Source organism: Lupinus angustifolius, chromosome LG01 (genome assembly GCF_001865875.1).
Source record: "Lupinus angustifolius cultivar Tanjil chromosome LG01, LupAngTanjil_v1.0, whole genome shotgun sequence".
Classification (NCBI taxonomy): Eukaryota; Viridiplantae; Streptophyta; class Magnoliopsida; order Fabales; family Fabaceae; genus Lupinus; species Lupinus angustifolius.
In genome coordinates this window covers 20,931,494-20,948,025 of record NC_032009.1, presented here as the reverse complement: position 1 = coordinate 20,948,025, position 16,532 = coordinate 20,931,494, and the positions used below count along the sequence as shown (strand labels likewise).

General features: G+C 33.5%; 3 protein-coding genes across 3 annotated transcripts; all 3 read left to right on the top strand.

Annotated features, from left to right (window-relative positions):
* On the top strand, window positions 641–8,618 carry LOC109354001 (serine protease SPPA, chloroplastic-like). The gene is made up of 13 exons (XM_019596359.1): window positions 641–1,029; window positions 1,101–1,284; window positions 2,537–2,674; window positions 3,309–3,479; window positions 3,552–3,655; window positions 3,931–3,998; window positions 5,663–5,829; window positions 6,383–6,452; window positions 6,652–6,806; window positions 7,425–7,530; window positions 7,726–7,813; window positions 7,902–8,045; window positions 8,137–8,618. The coding sequence occupies exons 1-13, from the start codon at window positions 733–735 to the stop codon at window positions 8,365–8,367; spliced, it is 1,923 nt and encodes a 640-aa protein (XP_019451904.1). The 5' UTR covers window positions 641–732; the 3' UTR covers window positions 8,368–8,618.
* On the top strand, window positions 10,898–12,281 carry LOC109342626. Its single transcript, XM_019580572.1, has 3 exons — window positions 10,898–11,095; window positions 11,283–11,347; window positions 11,871–12,281. Exons 1-3 carry the CDS (start codon window positions 11,008–11,010, stop codon window positions 12,201–12,203), a joined length of 486 nt encoding a protein of 161 aa, XP_019436117.1. The 5' UTR covers window positions 10,898–11,007; the 3' UTR covers window positions 12,204–12,281.
* Window positions 13,110–16,532, top strand: LOC109353993. The gene is made up of 3 exons (XM_019596351.1): window positions 13,110–13,527; window positions 14,227–15,517; window positions 15,866–16,532. Exons 1-3 carry the CDS (start codon window positions 13,246–13,248, stop codon window positions 16,102–16,104), a joined length of 1,812 nt encoding a protein of 603 aa, XP_019451896.1. The 5' UTR covers window positions 13,110–13,245; the 3' UTR covers window positions 16,105–16,532.

Genomic DNA, 16,532 nt, shown 5'->3' with positions numbered 1-16,532 from the left:
AAAAAGTGAATTATTTTTATGAAATAATTTTACTATTTTTATAAGACAACGAAATGTACTTATACAGGGATACAATTGCTTGTTTTAGCAAAGAAAAATAAAGCATATCTCACTTAAAATAATCTTAAATTATGGCACAACCATACAAAAAAGCTAAAAAAGTTTACAAAAAAAATAGTTTTTGATCAACCATAATATGGTAACCATATTGTTAATTGTGTTGTATGAGTGTTTTTTAACTTGGACAAAATAAAAATTTGATAATATGATATAATAAAAAGTAATTTTAGTCTACTGTAATCTATCATCAAGTTAGTGTAATTATATTTTGTTTTCTCTATAAATTTAAAAAAATAAATAGTGGAATGGGTATAAAATGCTACTACTTCCTAATTATAAAGTAAAATTCAAAAGCACGAAGAGTGAAAACAACCGCAATGAATAAGGATGGAGATCTGTTGTCCTCAAACATGTTCTCATGTTCATGTCAATTATAATAAAACAAAACTAGTAAAATTATGAATATTTAATTTTTTTTAAACTGACATGACATAATATATTTGATCTGAGAAATGGTTTGACACAGAGTATGGGAAGATATGGTTCGTACGTGAATAAGAAAGGAGTAGTTAGGTGTGGAACGTGTGAGAGAAGAAATTAATTTAACAGAAGGTGAGTGAGTGAGTGAGAGAGTTTGAACTTCGAAACATTTTGATTTGTTGTGGTTTGAATATGCAGCTACTTAGTGCGAAATTGAGTGAAACATTCTTCCATAGAAAAGCTTCAATTAACCGCTTCCGATCATCACTATCTCAAACTTCTACTACTACTCCTCCTTCACTTCAATTTCAATTTCAACTCCGTTTTCATCGACACCTATCATCTTCTTCCGATGAACATTTTCCGAGTGGTGAATTTGAATTTAAGCCTATTACTGGTTGGAATAAATTTCTTGTGAAACTTAAGATGCTAATTGCTTTCCCTCGTATTCGTCATGATACTGTTTATACCTTCAAATTGCGCGGCCAGGTATGTATTATATGATGTATAATTCTTTCTAGGTTATCTGATTTTGATGATTATGTGTGTTTATTGTTTAGATATCAGATCAATTGAATAGTAGGTTCAGTAGAGGATTATCTCTACCTCAGATTTGTGATAATTTCATCAAAGCTGCTTATGATCCTCGTATTTCTGCTATTTATCTTCATATTGATTCCTTAAGTTGTGGCTGGGGTAAACTCGATGAAATTCGAAGGCATATCCTCGATTTCAAAAAATCAGGTACTATATCTACATGATTCTGTTTGTCAAAACTAGATTATAGCTGTGTTGTGCAACTAGCTTAAGTTTAAATTACTTAAAAGGGTATATAACATTACATTGATATAATTTGTTATCTGATGGAAAATTTAAGGGCAGTATTGTCCAAGAATGATTGGAAGCTCTTATCTCAAAGACAAAAGCTAGTTGAAGTAGGGAAAGCTAGCTTTTAAAAGCTACAATTTCCATTTGACTACATAGCCCTACACGAAATTGACTAAATAGCCCTACACGCTTAGACAATCTGGTTGTTCTTAACGGAATAAGAATATTCTTACTCTGGTTTCTACTGTGTTGTTCTTATGTCCTGACTTTTGTTCTTAAATAAGAATAACTTTTGGTTGTTGTTAACTAAAGAAAAGTGAGGAGAGAGGTAAATGTTGTGAGAAAAAGGTAAATGTTGTGGGACCCAGACAAGAATAAGAATGATGTTTGTCATTGTGAGAAAAAAGTGGATGTTGTTCTTATTTCATGAGAAGTTGTAATAAATTATAAAATAATGTATGAGATGAAAATAAAAATGAAAAAATTGTTTGTCATTGTAGATGCATTTATTGATAGACAATAAGCTTTAATCTCTCAGATAAACTATAAGTTGGTGTTACCAAACATGTAATGATAACTGTAAGATTACTACTACTTAGTGACAAAGAGGTTGCATGTTTAAATTCCCGAAACTGCATTATTGCCTATTGGGTAAAGCTGTATATATCTATCATTCTCAAACCCATTATATAGGAGTCTTGTATATTGGTCTCCTTTTTTTTAAATGTTAAGGGACTATAAAGCATGGAAACTGTTTTGGCTCCATATGTCTTTGTAAACACATATCGACATGAGACACATGTTGTTACATGTCTAATTTAAAATTAATTTGTTTGCTCCAACGTGGTGGGACACTCTGTTATGGACAAGCTATAGTGAGACTCTGTCTGAGTTTGCATTGGTATGGCCATAGAGGACCGCTAATGCATGACTAGTGAAGGTGTATTATTAATTTGAAATTTTGAATCTTTGTCTATATCATAGTGTCATGTAAGTAGTAGGCTTTTCTCGAAGTGAGGATACTTTTCTCCTTCTCTTACAGCACTGATGCATGTCACTTTATGAAGCTATGATGCAACTGAAGTTTATATTATACTCTGTTAATGTGGAGATACATAATTCCTATACTTCTCTTATGAAAGATTTTGATAGTTGATGTTGCTTGTAGGAAAAATCGTTGTGGCTTATGTCCCTTCATGTCGAGAAAAAGAATATTACCTTGCATGTGCATGTGACGAGATATATGCCCCTCCAAGTGCTTATTTTTCTTTGTTTGGATTAACTGTTCAAGCTTCGTTTGTAAGAGGTAAGCTGGTCTTTCTTTTCCTTTCACCTTTTTAATCAAATTTTGACTGTTAGTAATGGTCCACAAATTGCGTTTTCTTCTTCTGAAAGCTTCTTGTATCTGCTCCTAGCAGTTCCTTTATAACAACATTTCTTCATTTCCTTTGTGCAATCAATCTTCTCTTTGAAGGCTATATAAAGTTTTTACAATTTTGATACTGATATTGTCTTTCTACTGAAGCTTGTATTGAAGTTACCATTCTCCCTACCTTTTCCATGTTAATTGCTCACATGGAATTAATACTGCTTCACGTATCAGTTCATGCTTTGATTGTATGGGAAAAATATTTTGTTCTCTTTTGCATCTTAGAGGATGAGCCTCATAGCAACGGTAAGGTTATTTGCCTTGTGGTTTGGAGGTCACTGTTTCAAAACTTAGAAACAACCTCTTTGTTTGTGAGGGTAAGATATCGTACTTTTACCTTACTTAGACCCCACTAGGTGAGAGTCTTATGTACTAGGTCGCTTTTCTCACTCTATCTTGTGGATTAACGAAGGGAACTTATTGGTACATACATATAAAATTTATTTCAACTGATGACTATTCTTGATCTCCAAACTAAAGTTTTTTATGTCCTTTATTATTTCTTTTTCAGGTATTTTAGATAACATAGGAATTGAACCACAAGTGGAAAGGGTTGGCAAATACAAAAGTGCAGGAGATCAACTAACCTGTAGAACCATGTCTGATGAAAATTGTGAGATGTTAACTGCATTGCTAGAAAATATCTATACAAATTGGCTGGATAAAGTCTCTTCTGCTAAAGGTGCATTTGGATTCGAAGTTCTACTTGAATTTTGAGTCAATAAATTAACTTACATGCTTCAATTCTATATAGGAAAGAAAAAAGAAAATATTGAGAACTTCATAAATGAAGGTGTCTATCAAGTAGACAGGCTTAAAGAAGAAGGCTTCATATCAGACATAATTTATGATGATGAGGTACATAGTTGTGCTGTGGTGTCAGACTGTCATTTGTTAACATGATTAATATAATCATTTTGAGAGAGTAAGACAGAATCTCATCTCGTGGCAAGTGATGTATAATCCCGCTACTTCTGAATATGTTGGTCTTATTTGTTACTTCATTCAACTAACTCGCAGAGCCTACTTGATTCATATGTATTGATAATTAATACTGGTTAATAAATGTTTCTGAATGATACAATGGAAGTTCTTAAAAGTTAAAAGTATAAGCAAACTTGTATGTTTTGCAGGTTATCACCAGATTGAAGGAGAGACTTGGAGTGAAAGCAAATAAAAATCTGCCTATGGTTGATTACAGGTAAAAAAGTCCTTGGGGCTTTAAGGAATATGCTATAGTTTGGTTTGTATTGAATTATGCTTTTTGAGTAGATAAAGTCAACTTTAGAATGTCTACAAATATATGAAGACATTGACACTTCACACAATATAGACAAAAAGACAAACCAATTTTTTTTTTAAATTGTAGGACACAACACAGCATATATATATATATATATATTTGGAAAAAAAATTAATAATTCATTGTAACTTAATTAGAGCAAAACAACAATAATGAAGTCTTTGTCCCACTAAGTGGGGTCAGCTAGCTACATGGATCAAATAAAGCTATAATGTTCTACCATAAATTATGCCAATCGAGAAAATATTGATCTCTAAATCTTTCCTAATCGTTTTGCCTATGGTTTTTCTTGCCCCCTCCCTCTATAAATTGGCCTAATATCTATTTGATCTATTTTTTTTAGTGGGACTGCTATTGATTTCCTCCACACATGCTCAAACTACTTAATACATGATTCTACAATCTTTTCTACAATAGGAACTACCCCAACTTTTTTCCTAATCAATTCATTCTTAATCCTATCTTATCTAATGTGTCTACTCATCCAATACAACATTCTCAGCCCCATTGAGTTTATTCTCTTATTGACATTTTACTGTCCAACATTCAGTTTCATATAATATTGTGCGTCTTAGCTATGAGGTAAAAATTTCTCTTAAACTTGAGTGACACATATTTTACCAGATATGATACTCAAAACACACTGCTATTTCATCCATCCAGCTTAAATTCTATGTTTTACATGTCCCTCAATTTTCTCATTGTATTGTATCATTAATCCAAAATACTTAAATCTAGTGACTTGCATTGTTATATGATTTCCAATTTTTATCTCGACAATAGGCGTCTGTCTGCCTCTTACAAAAAAAAGTTATATACTTGAAAAGAGGAAGTTACAATGTATAGATAATTTTAAATTTTACGCATGTCGTCCTGTGGCATGCAAGTGTCAGTATTTGATGTGGCTGAAACACGACAAGGCATGAAAATGGTGTGTCCTTCCTTTATTGCTACGAATCCTTGGTCTCATAAAGTACATTGTCTCTTATATTTCTTATGCCTGAACTTCATTTTATATTCATTCCAGTTCTTCCCTGATCCATGGATCTCCCTCCTCTATGCGTGAAGGGGAAGTTGTTATTAGACCATATAAGGTACTGGCAATGCTAAGTTTGTATCTGAATCTCTTGATTCAAGCAGATATATGTTATCATGGGCTATGTTTTTTTCTTGATTCAAGCAGAACGTTAACTTCCACTTGGATGTTTGACAAGCCTATGATCTTCTGAGGTCTGAGATCACATCTATATGACCCGAGATATTAACATTTATTGGGGTTTCTATGATCATAATGTTGATGAATGCTTGTGGAAGTTTTCTTGATAGTTTATACTATTTGTATAGACATTTTGTATTTTACTTCAGTTCGTAACTTGCACCCTTATAGGCAGAATAGTGACATATTTATGTAAAGTACAGTTCTTATTATCTTATATGACTTCCTACGGCTTCCTGTTTCCTAACAGACTTTTATTGAAAATGCATACGTTTTTTGATACATTCAAATATGCCAAATAGCTCATTAACCATGTGAGGATATTTCTTTCCTTAATTTAATGCAGAAAATACTCTAGAGTTAGGAAATGGACTCTTGGAATATCAGGCGGTAAAGAACTGATAGCCATCATCCGTGCCTCAGGGATCATTCGTCGTGTCGAGAGTCCATTAAGTGCTTCTAGGTCTGGTATCATTGGAGAGAAGTTCATTGAGAAGATTCGCAGTGTTAGAGGTACATTTGATCTTATACATTTACCTTCTTTAAATTTCAAAACAGGTGGCTATTTGAAATTGGCACATAATTAGTGGAATCTTATCAGGTTATTTACATTGATAATGGCTGTTTTGTTAATGCAGCATCGTTTTATTCACTTATTTAAGTTTAATTTTTACAACTAAATATGGGCCATCCCGTTAGAAGCAAGGTGTTTGTCCCAGGACTTTAATGTATAAAATTGACAAATGTTAGAGGAAATGGATTGTTGAAATAAAGCCACAAGAAAATAATTTGAAAGAGACAGACCCATCAGCCAGAGGAAATCGAGAACTCGCAAATATATATGGTCTGTGGAGATTTGTGTGCTTGAATAAGCAGTGGGGGTTTATTTTGTTCATTTACCTAGTGGGATTAAGCCTTGGTTGTTGTTGTATAGGTAACTTGAGTATTAAACATGAAGGTGCAACTTATCTGCTTGCTTTTATCATTATGCCTTATTTCTTTTCACTCATTATATCTGTGCCATAGTTTGTATCCTGGTCACACTGAGACTTCTTTTTCTTCTCAGAGTCAAAAAAAATTAAGGCTGCAATTATCCGAATTGACAGCCCTGGAGGTGATGCTCTTGCTTCTGATTTGTAAGTGCTGGGAAATTCCCCTCTGTTCAAGAATGCATTGTTAATATGATATACACGCAATGGTTCGTTATATCTAGGATTGATCTGTATCATGGCATCACTACTTCATGAAAACCTTACCTACATTATTTATCCTTAATTTAGGCCTTTTTTTGCGAGTTTGCATGTTAAGCTTATAATTTTGTCTCATTATCTGCAGGATGTGGAGAGAAATCAGGCTTCTGGCTGCTTCAAAACCAGTCGTTGCTTCAATGTCTGATGTTGCAGCAAGTGGAGGATACTACATGGCAATGGGAACAGGAACAATTGTGGCCGAAAGTCTTACCTTAACTGGTTCAATTGGAGTGGTCACAGGTGAACCTGGGTGTTTTAGTAGATTCATGACAAACAAATGTACACATGGTGGTATATTTTGAAACAGATGGTAAAACAGATAATCTATGTTTTAAAACCAAAGTGGTATGTGCTCAATTTTGAAAAATCTTAGTGTGGCCACCGCGCTAAATGACAGGCTACTGATTTCTGCTAACTCTTTATGTAGAAGATCAATAATCTTTTACATGCCTATCAATGTAGGATAAAACTTTCCTTCAACACTAAGATCCAAATTATGTATGGATGCATTCTCGAATGGGCAAAACTGGTTTGTAATGGCTTGATTAACATACAAGATGAAATAAATGTTATTTATTATACATGATAGATGTCATTTCACTCTTTTAAGTTTTGTGTCAAGATGGTAATATAGAATTTTGAACTTCTTATCATGAATAAAACTATATACCAGTTTGAGATGTCATTTGAATGGTTATTAAATGCAACCAAAGGAAATTTTAACTGAAATGAAAGTAATCATATGTGCTCTCAAATTATAAAGGGGTGACATTGTAACATCATGAACTGTCAAGGTTGCATATATTGTCTTTGTATTTTGTAATCTGTTAGTTTGATGGGGTAACATATCATTTGTAGGAAAGTTTAACCTGGGGAAACTTTACGAGAAGATTGGCTTCAAAAAAGAAATCATATCAAGGGGCAAATACGCTGAGCTCCTTGCAGCTGAGCAGCGTTCTTTTAGGTAATAGAATTTTTTTCATTTTCAGATACAAAGATTTTAGTGCAGCTAAAGAGAAGATTAGCCAGCTTACTGTGCAATCTAATATCTAATTTTCATGAGCTCTGAGAATGAAAGACTTCATGTTTCTATCTAGGTAGTATCTGTTCTGGTTCTAATAGTGTTGTAGGTAATTCTCCTTTTATGTGTTGGGTACAGGCCAGATGAAGCAGAATTATTTGCCAAGTCTGCACAGCATGTTTATAAACAATTTCGAGATAAGGCCGCCTTTTCCAGATCAATGACTGTATGTTTTAAATTTAATAAGCTAATTCCCATGTTTTCTGTTCATCCACTCCTGGTAAATATAAGTTACAGCTTCTATTCATCACTAGGTAGACAAGATGGAAGAAGTTGCACAGGGAAGGGTATGGACTGGTAAGGATGCAGCTTCACACGGTTTGGTTGATGCCATTGGTGGGCTCTCTCGAGCTATCGCCATTGCAAAATTGAAGGCCAATATACCTAAAGATAAACAGGTTGGTCTGATAATACCTTCATTTTGGTAATGTGTTGTCATATTTGAGAGTTTCATGTTTTCACATGGAGCTTATGCTTGATCTATGCCAGGTTACTATTGTGGAACTCTCAAGACCCAACCTTTCTATACCAGAGTTTATAAGTGGTGTAGGTAATTCTCTTGTTGGAGTAGACAGAACAATAAAGGAACTGCTAGAGGACTTCACATTATCTAATGGAGTTCAAGCACGGATGGACGGAATCGTGTTTCAGAAATTGGAAGGACACCCAGGTTGCAACCCTATTTTGGCATTGGTAAAAGATTACCTCACTTCCCATTAGTTTTATCCATAAATGATAATTCGTTACTGTCATTGTTTTTATAATTGTTTCTCCTTCTATCTGTCATTTTCATTGTATAATATAAGATCTTCAAGAAATCCACCATAAAGCACATATGTGCAAAAACACTTCATTCCTCTGTTTATCTTGCACAATGAGAAAGTGTATATAATGTTGGAGAATTGAGTCCAAAAACAAATAAAGATGCAATGATGCATACTATCTTATAAGAGAGAACAGGTGAGTTTTAAGAAGCCATGAACATAAAAAAGTTTATTAGAACCAATTTAAGGATGAAAAGAGCTATAAAAGTTCAAGAGAAAACCTTTGTCCATAAGGTAGATATCTTCGACAATAAGTTCTTTAAAAAAGTATTGATCTTAATTAAATGAATAGTAGAGATGCTAATCAAAAGTCTAATTAATACGATTGTAATATCTATACACTATTAGTGTAAAGATTTATGTATCACTCATTTGTATTACTTATATACTATGGCATAATAGGGAATCGTGGTCACTAGGGTTAGCTTAGATACTCTTCATCGTCCTTAGCTTAGTCACCCTTTCTCCTCCTTCTATTCTGTTCATCCTCCTTCCACCATTCATTTGTAAATATAAGCTGCACAGATGATACAAAAAAATAATTATAAAAGACAATGTAAGGAATATATAACCCAATCGGAATAGGGTATTCTGGTCTTTTCACTCTTTCTGTTAATCCAAAACAACCATTTTACCTTAGACTTATTCTGCCATGTGTAACATCATTACAATACTTATTCGTTACTATTACTAGAGAGCTTGGTGGTCATAACATCATTATTATTTAATATATGTCGGACCAACAAACTAAGTGTTGCATGTTCTTCAAAATTTTAACCGTGCCCCAAGATTTTAACGTACGATTGCCAATCACCAAACACTCTTTAATTGCAGCAAATAGTAGTGCAAATGAGATGTTTGAATGTGGATTTGTATAAGTAAAGATATTTTGAATTCAATTTAGAGCATCTTCAATAATGTTGCATGTAGCTAGATTTATGTAACTGTTGTATAAAAGTTAAATTATTTGGTTAACCTGTGTAACATATTTGACCTTTTTAAAAGTTTCATATAGTTGTAATGAAAAAGACTCATAATTAAAGTACTGAAAGATGAAATCTTAATTTTATATATGAATTTTTGATAAAGGATACGGGTGTTTTTACCCACATATAAATTAATAGATAGTGGACTAAAAACAGTGAATAAACTGATATACAACATATAAGATCAAAGATCCATACATCATTGTATAAAACTAAAAGGATAACAACTTATCCAGAATAAAAATCAATTCAGTTCATAACTTGTATATAGTTGAACTCCTTCCTTCTCACTAAAGTCCTCCTCTAAAACTAGGATTACTAGTTTGACAAGAAATCATCAATTTCAAAATAACTCTTTTTATCTCAAACAATTATATATTGTTTAACTTAATTTTTATTTAATACATGTGTTAAATTTTTATTAATATTATTAGGTTGGATATAGTAGAATGATATAGAATATCTAAATTCCTTTGTTTTTTGGGAGAAGGAAAACACACAAATATGTAAATGCAAAACAAAATAAATGGACTTTATACTATTCATCTACTTTAATAAGTTGGATCAAATGAATACTAATGGTCAAATCAAACACATCTCTCGGAGCAGCCTATAATTTCGGTCGAATAGAGACTGAGCTTGTATAAAGGCTATCGTTGTCCAAAGCCCTAAAATAATAACATGTAAATATAACTGTTTCTTTTTTAGTTCCCTAAACTTGACAAACAATGAATATATTTCTTCACTTGTCACAAAAGGTGTGTTAGAAGTACCCACGCTGAGACCTAAAGGGAAAATAAATGGTGTCTTTATGTTAAATGTAAAATGAATTCACTTTATTATTAGAATCTTGTTAGAACAAGAAAAACAATAAAAAATTATATTAAAAAACAAAGGCCTCCATTGAAATATTAAATTTATCTTTTTCAAAATAAAATTATATATTTTATTATTTTAACTAGCGCCCTTAATTCATTGGTTAACATTTTTATTAAATTTTGAAAGGAATTGACGGTTAATATAAAAAGTTACACGAAATTTGATAGCGATTGTGTGGAGGATGATGGGAGATAGACAACAAGAATTAACAAGTTCTCACCTTGTTGCATGCAAAACACCCAACAAGCATTGGAAAACTCGTATCTTATTCTTCTTTTTAACCCCACTTTTATGAACAAGTATCTCCATTAAATACGGAGAGAAGAGGTTTTGTTTCTTCTTTCAGACAAAAAAAAATGTTATTTCATTATAAATAAAAATATTATAACATATTTTTTCATCTTCTTTTTATAGTATTTGTCTCTCCTGTGCAGAGAATCACTCTACTTCAGTTTTATTGGTATCCCATTTTCAACTCTCTCTCCCTTTCAACATTGTTCTCTTCCTGCTTGTTGGTCGTTGCCTTTCTTTTCCCAAACAACCACCATCGTAGCTTTTTATTGACCCAGCCATTTATAAAACCATCTTCTTTCTTGGTTCCATAAAAGCAACAATCCTTTAATCTCTAGCTTCAACCACATACATACCCTTACTTGTTACTGCTATTCATAATGCTACCAAAAAGATTCATTAGCTTTCTCCTTAGTATTTTCATTTTCCTACTTCTAACATTCTCCACCTCACATTCCCAACACCAAGGTTCACTATTTCCTCCCTCTCTTTTGTTCTGTTAATTACTTGTAGTTGTTATTCAAGTAGAAGATTACTTGTTGGATAAGTTAGTCCTTTGCACATTGTTTTAGTTGTTACCATACTTTTGTGCTAATACTTTTTACCCAAAATAATTTCTTCACATATTTCCTTTCATGTTTACTATTTTGTTCAGTTAAGAAGAGATTAGTGGTGGCCAATGCAAGCAATCTTGAAACTATAACTTCAGTGAATGTAGAGGTAATCACTTTAGGTTCATGATTCTCTCTAAAATTAACAAAGGAAAATTGATATGGAGAAATGTTATGATTTTCTGTTATGTGGTCCATTTAGAGTATGAGGAATTATATTATTTTTAGAAGGGAAAAGACTAGTTTTATTCATATTATGGATTTGATCCAAATTAGATCTTGGGTGTGGCTCTTAAAAAATATGGGATCATATTTTCACACATTTGTTCAATGGTTTACCGATTCTTATACTTATATTAAACTTTATTATAAGTTGTAATCAGGTTGACACTTCTCTCTATTTTTAATACAAATGTAGAGGTAAGTAAGAGAAATTTTATAATATTACAAGTGTATGAAACAAGGAGTTATATTTGTTTACTATAATGTCTTGAACTTACACACATCAAACAGTATAAACTAATAGTTATATTTTTACTTCGTGAGCATCTAAAAAATTCTCTAATTAAATTATTATAGAAAGTGACCACTGAATTAGTTGAATTGAATGTGGTAACTATTTTGCACATCAGATTTACCACGATGTTCCAACAGTTGCTGAGACCGATACTACTAGGCTATGGTTTCTTCGAAGAAGAAAAATGATGTCTAAAGGAGTGCTCTCGAAGTCCAAGGTGGTGGAATCTGAGGATAGAAATGGAAACAATGCAAAGGGTTCAACCACAAAAAAGAAAGCACATTGCATGATTGGAAAGTGCAACCATGTAAAAGGACAAGAAATTTTGAATGTGAAACATGATTTCAGTAAAAGAAATGATAGTTATGTGAAAGTCAAGATGCATGATTTTGTACCTATGAATGCTGATTATCACTACCCAATATCTCACCCTCCCAAGAATAATTGATTTGAGTTATGAAGCTAGAGAAAGAGATGCTTGTGTCTTCAAACCATTCACTAATTAATCAATGCTAACATGATTGAGGAATGTTAATTTTAAGGATTCGTAATTTTGGGTTGGTTCAATTTTTGCTTAGCACTAACCACTTTTCTTAGCCTCTGCTTTCAGTATGGTAGTGCTTAAGAAGCTCAGAGTAAAAGTGTATAATATGTATATCATGAATACATGTCCTAACTTTAGAACATAGGTTTTATATTTGCACTAGAGTTCAAAATGATATATGATACACAATTGATATTATTAATAGGAGAAGAGAGAAATATAAAAGTATGATATTATTGATTGGGATCCTCTCCTGTACTGGAGAGTCTAGTACTAGATAGGATTAAGATATGTGACAAATTTTTTATTTTAACGGTTATGATTACATATTATTTTCTATTAATAAATAAATAAAAATTCTTCAAAAAAATCTCATCCTCATATTTCAGTACTGGTTTCTCCAGTATTAGAGAGGAGTTGAACTCAGTAGCTTGATCCACTTTCCTCAACTTTTCTCCCTAGATTATATTTCTATGGAACTCAATCTTCTCCAATACTGAACTCTCCAATATCAAATGAGATAGTGACATGTGGCATTAAAAAATATTTAATACTACAAATTTTAAATTATTTTTAAATTACAAATTAATATGGGTCTTACATTCCTGTACTTAACTAGTATAAAGATTATACACGATTAACATATTATTAGAGTAATTTATAACTAAATATGATAATGAATAATACATGAGTTCACACTTTCCATATATACATTTTTTCCCTCAATTTGAATAAGGGAGTATAAGTTAAAGGAGTTGCAATTACTTGGACCGTGGATTGAGCCCATCAATTTTTGGATTAAGATCCACAATTATCACTAGGATTTCAACACAGAACCACATAACTGAGATTGTGCAATAATCGCCAATATCATCATCATCTTCATCAATAATTATTGTTCACAATTCGAAATCCCCAAACTTGATTTGTTAGTAACCAGTGAATTATGATGAATTCCCCAAAGAAACGCCTGAAATCTGAATTGATCAATAACGATGATGAGGAACAAGTATGTTGCGGCATTTGCTATGCGGAACGTGGAGGAGGTTCAATCGCTGGTGAAATCGATTGCTGTAACCATTTCTTCTGCTTCGTATGCATAATGGAATGGGCCAAACACGAATCTCGATGCCCTATTTGTCGCCAAAGATTCTCGAATGTTCGAAGACCTTCGAAGCTCGGTTTATTTTCTTCTTCTCGTGACGTTAAGGTCCCGCTTCGTGATCAGGTCCTTTTCTTTTCTACATTATTCTCCTCCTCATTTTTTATTCTTAGTCCTCTTCTCAAGTAGAATTGCATAGTTCTGGTTTTATTAAGTCATATCATTACTGTCTGAGCTAATATTTTGGGAACTAGAATCGACTGTCCCAAAGTATGTCGTAAATCATGTCCCGATCCAATATGTCCCCAACCAATATGAAGAAAAAACAGGGAAAATTAATAAATATTTAATTTTTTTAATTGATATGTGAAGTTTCATTATTTTGGGACAGCCGATATTTGTCCATATTTTGGTACACACATTAACGTTGGTGTTGTTACAACTTCAAAAAAAAAAAAAAATAAAGTTAAGTTTGTGACGCTTAGGATTTGTATGGGAGTTGGATTTTGGAAGGGAAGGAAGGGAAATGGAAGGGTTGGGAGTATTTCACAAGTGTATTTCAAGGCTCCGAAGCCTTATGTTTCCCTTCCTTTCTCTTCAAGATTCAACTCCTAAACAAACCCTTAGAGTCTTTTATGACACTAGAGAGTTAAGTGGCTTTACACCATATGTCAAAACTTAAGTCATTAGGTTCATGGGTTTGTGTCTGTCCTAAAGCTTATATGTTTGGCATGTTGTTCATTCCTCCTCATCGGGATTCTGTGACTTATTTCGCAGATTCATGAATTTTTTACGAGTGTACTAATTATATTTTAATTCTTGTAGGTTTATCATCTATATGGAAACATGTCTACTGGTCCTGTTGTTTCTAATGCTCAAGGCGAATGTAGTATCTGTCATGGTGTGACAGATGAAAGTCTTCTACTACTTTGTGATCTTTGCGACACTGCTTCGCATACATACTGTGTTGGCCTCGGCTATACTGTTCCTGAAGGTGATTGGTTTTGTCCTGATTGTGCTATTTCCATTGAGACCAGAGCCAAACAAGAATTGGACCAACAAAATGTTGTGCTAACAGATGAACCAACAGTAGCAGCCTTTGATATTGCCAGAGAATTAAGCAGCCACAGGATTATAAGATCTAGAGAATCTCCTGTGCAACAAAACCTGTCGTCTCCTTTTGTTATTCCTTTACCTGATAGGATTAGAAGATTCAAGGGAAAGAATCCTGTTTCAGGCCCCCAACATGTGCAGCGTAATATACAGGCACTTCGTGAAAATTGGAGTGCTTTGAGAAGTGGCTCATTGAGGTTCCGTTCATTTCAATCTAGTGAATCAGGTAGTCATGAACAAGCTTCCAGTTCCTCATCATGTGGCAAATCAAATAAATCACATTCTACGGCTTCCACTAGTCTTCAAAAATCCACTGTTCAAGGTGGTCCTTCTAGCAGCATGTTGAATGAGAGAGGCTTGCACGATGTTGACATGGCTTGGAAAATGTTAGACAGGGCAAAGACGATGCAGAAGACTCATCAAAGAACAAGCAGCGTGGATCGTCCTTCATGCAGTGGAGTAGCTAGAAAAATATCAAATGCACGTTGTAATTACCTAGAAATGAAAAACCAACGGTCCAGAACATCAGGTTTAACTTGTGCTACAATGGAGAAGCAGGGCGCCCAATCTAGCCTCAACCAGAATTTTGAAAATCATTGGTCTCCAAGGTCGGGAAAGAAAAATCGAAGCGAGGCCATATGTGAGGACATGATACAACATACGAGAGAGCATACTCATGCAGAAAGATACTATGAACCTCCGATGTCTGGAAAGGTACATGCTAGTATCCAAAATGTTCCCCACCATGACAATGCAGAAAGAAATGTTGCTAATGAACAGAGCTCGCCTGCTGGTTTGGCAACCTCAGTAGGTTCAGCTCTCTCTCATGGCAAGTTTGATAGTGCATTCTCCTCTATCAGGAATGAGCATGTTTTCAACGAAGAAAAGTGGTTAGCTAAAAGCTTTGTTGATGGGAACACAAGAAATAGTGAACATGCAAAAACTGAGATCCAGTCTCTTGTTAAGCAAAATCTGAAGCTCTTAACCAGAGATAAACTATTAGGTAATTTCATTATTAAATTTCTATTTTTGGTCAATAGTTAGATGAGTATTGTCAGCTGAAATTTTTATATATGTTCTCCTACATCTTTACTATTCATTTGTGAAAGTTAGGTACAATAACTACAGTTTACATTTGATGTAAGGTTGAGAGGAAGAGTGCCTCTATGGCAGACATAAATTCTATCCCTTATAGTTTCTCGAATTTTCCCATGCCGGAACAAATTCTAAGCTAATTTAATTTTTTGCTGTCTGTCTTTGTATGTATGTTCTAAACCATTAAAACCTGTTGCATGAAAATGATTACTGTTGCTTTAATTATAGCATTTACTTGAAGTTGTTCTTGATGCAGATGTTGATACCTTCAAAGCAGTTGCAAGGAAAGCAACCCACACAATCTTAGCTGCTTGCACATCTGAGCTGCAAAATTCTGATGTATACTCCACAAGCTTAGTATGTAGCCACACTGAACAAACTCAACAGTTTCAGAAATCTACCTTAATATCCAATTACTGTCAACAATGCTTTCACCACTTTGTAAACAATGTTGTCAAATCAACCATGTTGGAGAAAGTTGGTGGTCGAGTTTGATCTGTTTAGGAGTTTGATTTGTCAAGCAGCTAAGATTAGTGTTAGAGTTGTGGATGGCAATTTTATCAACTTACTTTTCACCTCTATGGAAAAGGAGTTGAATAAACTATATAGAAAATTAGATTATTGTATATCACCTAATGAGATTAAGGCTTGATTATTGTTGTATATCAATATTTGTAAGTTGCAAAATAATGTTGCAAATTCAAATTAAGAGGTAGAATTGGCGCGTTTAGCATGGATGGTTCATGCTTAGATCTTGGGTTGGAGGGGTGTTTAGGCCTGATAAAACGTGGGCTAAAATTTTGGATTGGACCACTTGCCCTAAAAAACTAATCATTTGGGCATGGTCCCCCAAGCTATATAAGCTATCACTCATTTTTCCAATTTACATCAATCTATACCATTGAGTATGATGAACATTGAGA

What these genes read in the sequence shown, in the direction of transcription:
- LOC109354001 (XM_019596359.1), top strand. Translation starts at nt 733, where the DNA reads ATGCAGCTACTTAGTGCGAAATTGAGTGAAACATTCTTCCATAGAAAA. An exon ending in TTCAATTGGAGTGGTCACAG is followed by an intron (nt 6,807 to 7,424) that starts GTGAACCTGGGT and finishes TATCATTTGTAG; the next exon opens with GAAAGTTTAACCTGGGGAAA. An exon ending in ATATACCTAAAGATAAACAG is followed by an intron (nt 8,046 to 8,136) that starts GTTGGTCTGATA and finishes GATCTATGCCAG; the next exon opens with GTTACTATTGTGGAACTCTC.
- LOC109353993 (XM_019596351.1), top strand. Translation starts at nt 13,246, where the DNA reads ATGATGAATTCCCCAAAGAAACGCCTGAAATCTGAATTGATCAATAAC. An exon ending in AGGTCCCGCTTCGTGATCAG is followed by an intron (nt 13,528 to 14,226) that starts GTCCTTTTCTTT and finishes TAATTCTTGTAG; the next exon opens with GTTTATCATCTATATGGAAA. An exon ending in AACCAGAGATAAACTATTAG is followed by an intron (nt 15,518 to 15,865) that starts GTAATTTCATTA and finishes TTCTTGATGCAG; the next exon opens with ATGTTGATACCTTCAAAGCA.
- LOC109342626 (XM_019580572.1), top strand. Translation starts at nt 11,008, where the DNA reads ATGCTACCAAAAAGATTCATTAGCTTTCTCCTTAGTATTTTCATTTTC. An exon ending in CTCACATTCCCAACACCAAG is followed by an intron (nt 11,096 to 11,282) that starts GTTCACTATTTC and finishes TATTTTGTTCAG; the next exon opens with TTAAGAAGAGATTAGTGGTG. An exon ending in TAACTTCAGTGAATGTAGAG is followed by an intron (nt 11,348 to 11,870) that starts GTAATCACTTTA and finishes TTTGCACATCAG; the next exon opens with ATTTACCACGATGTTCCAAC.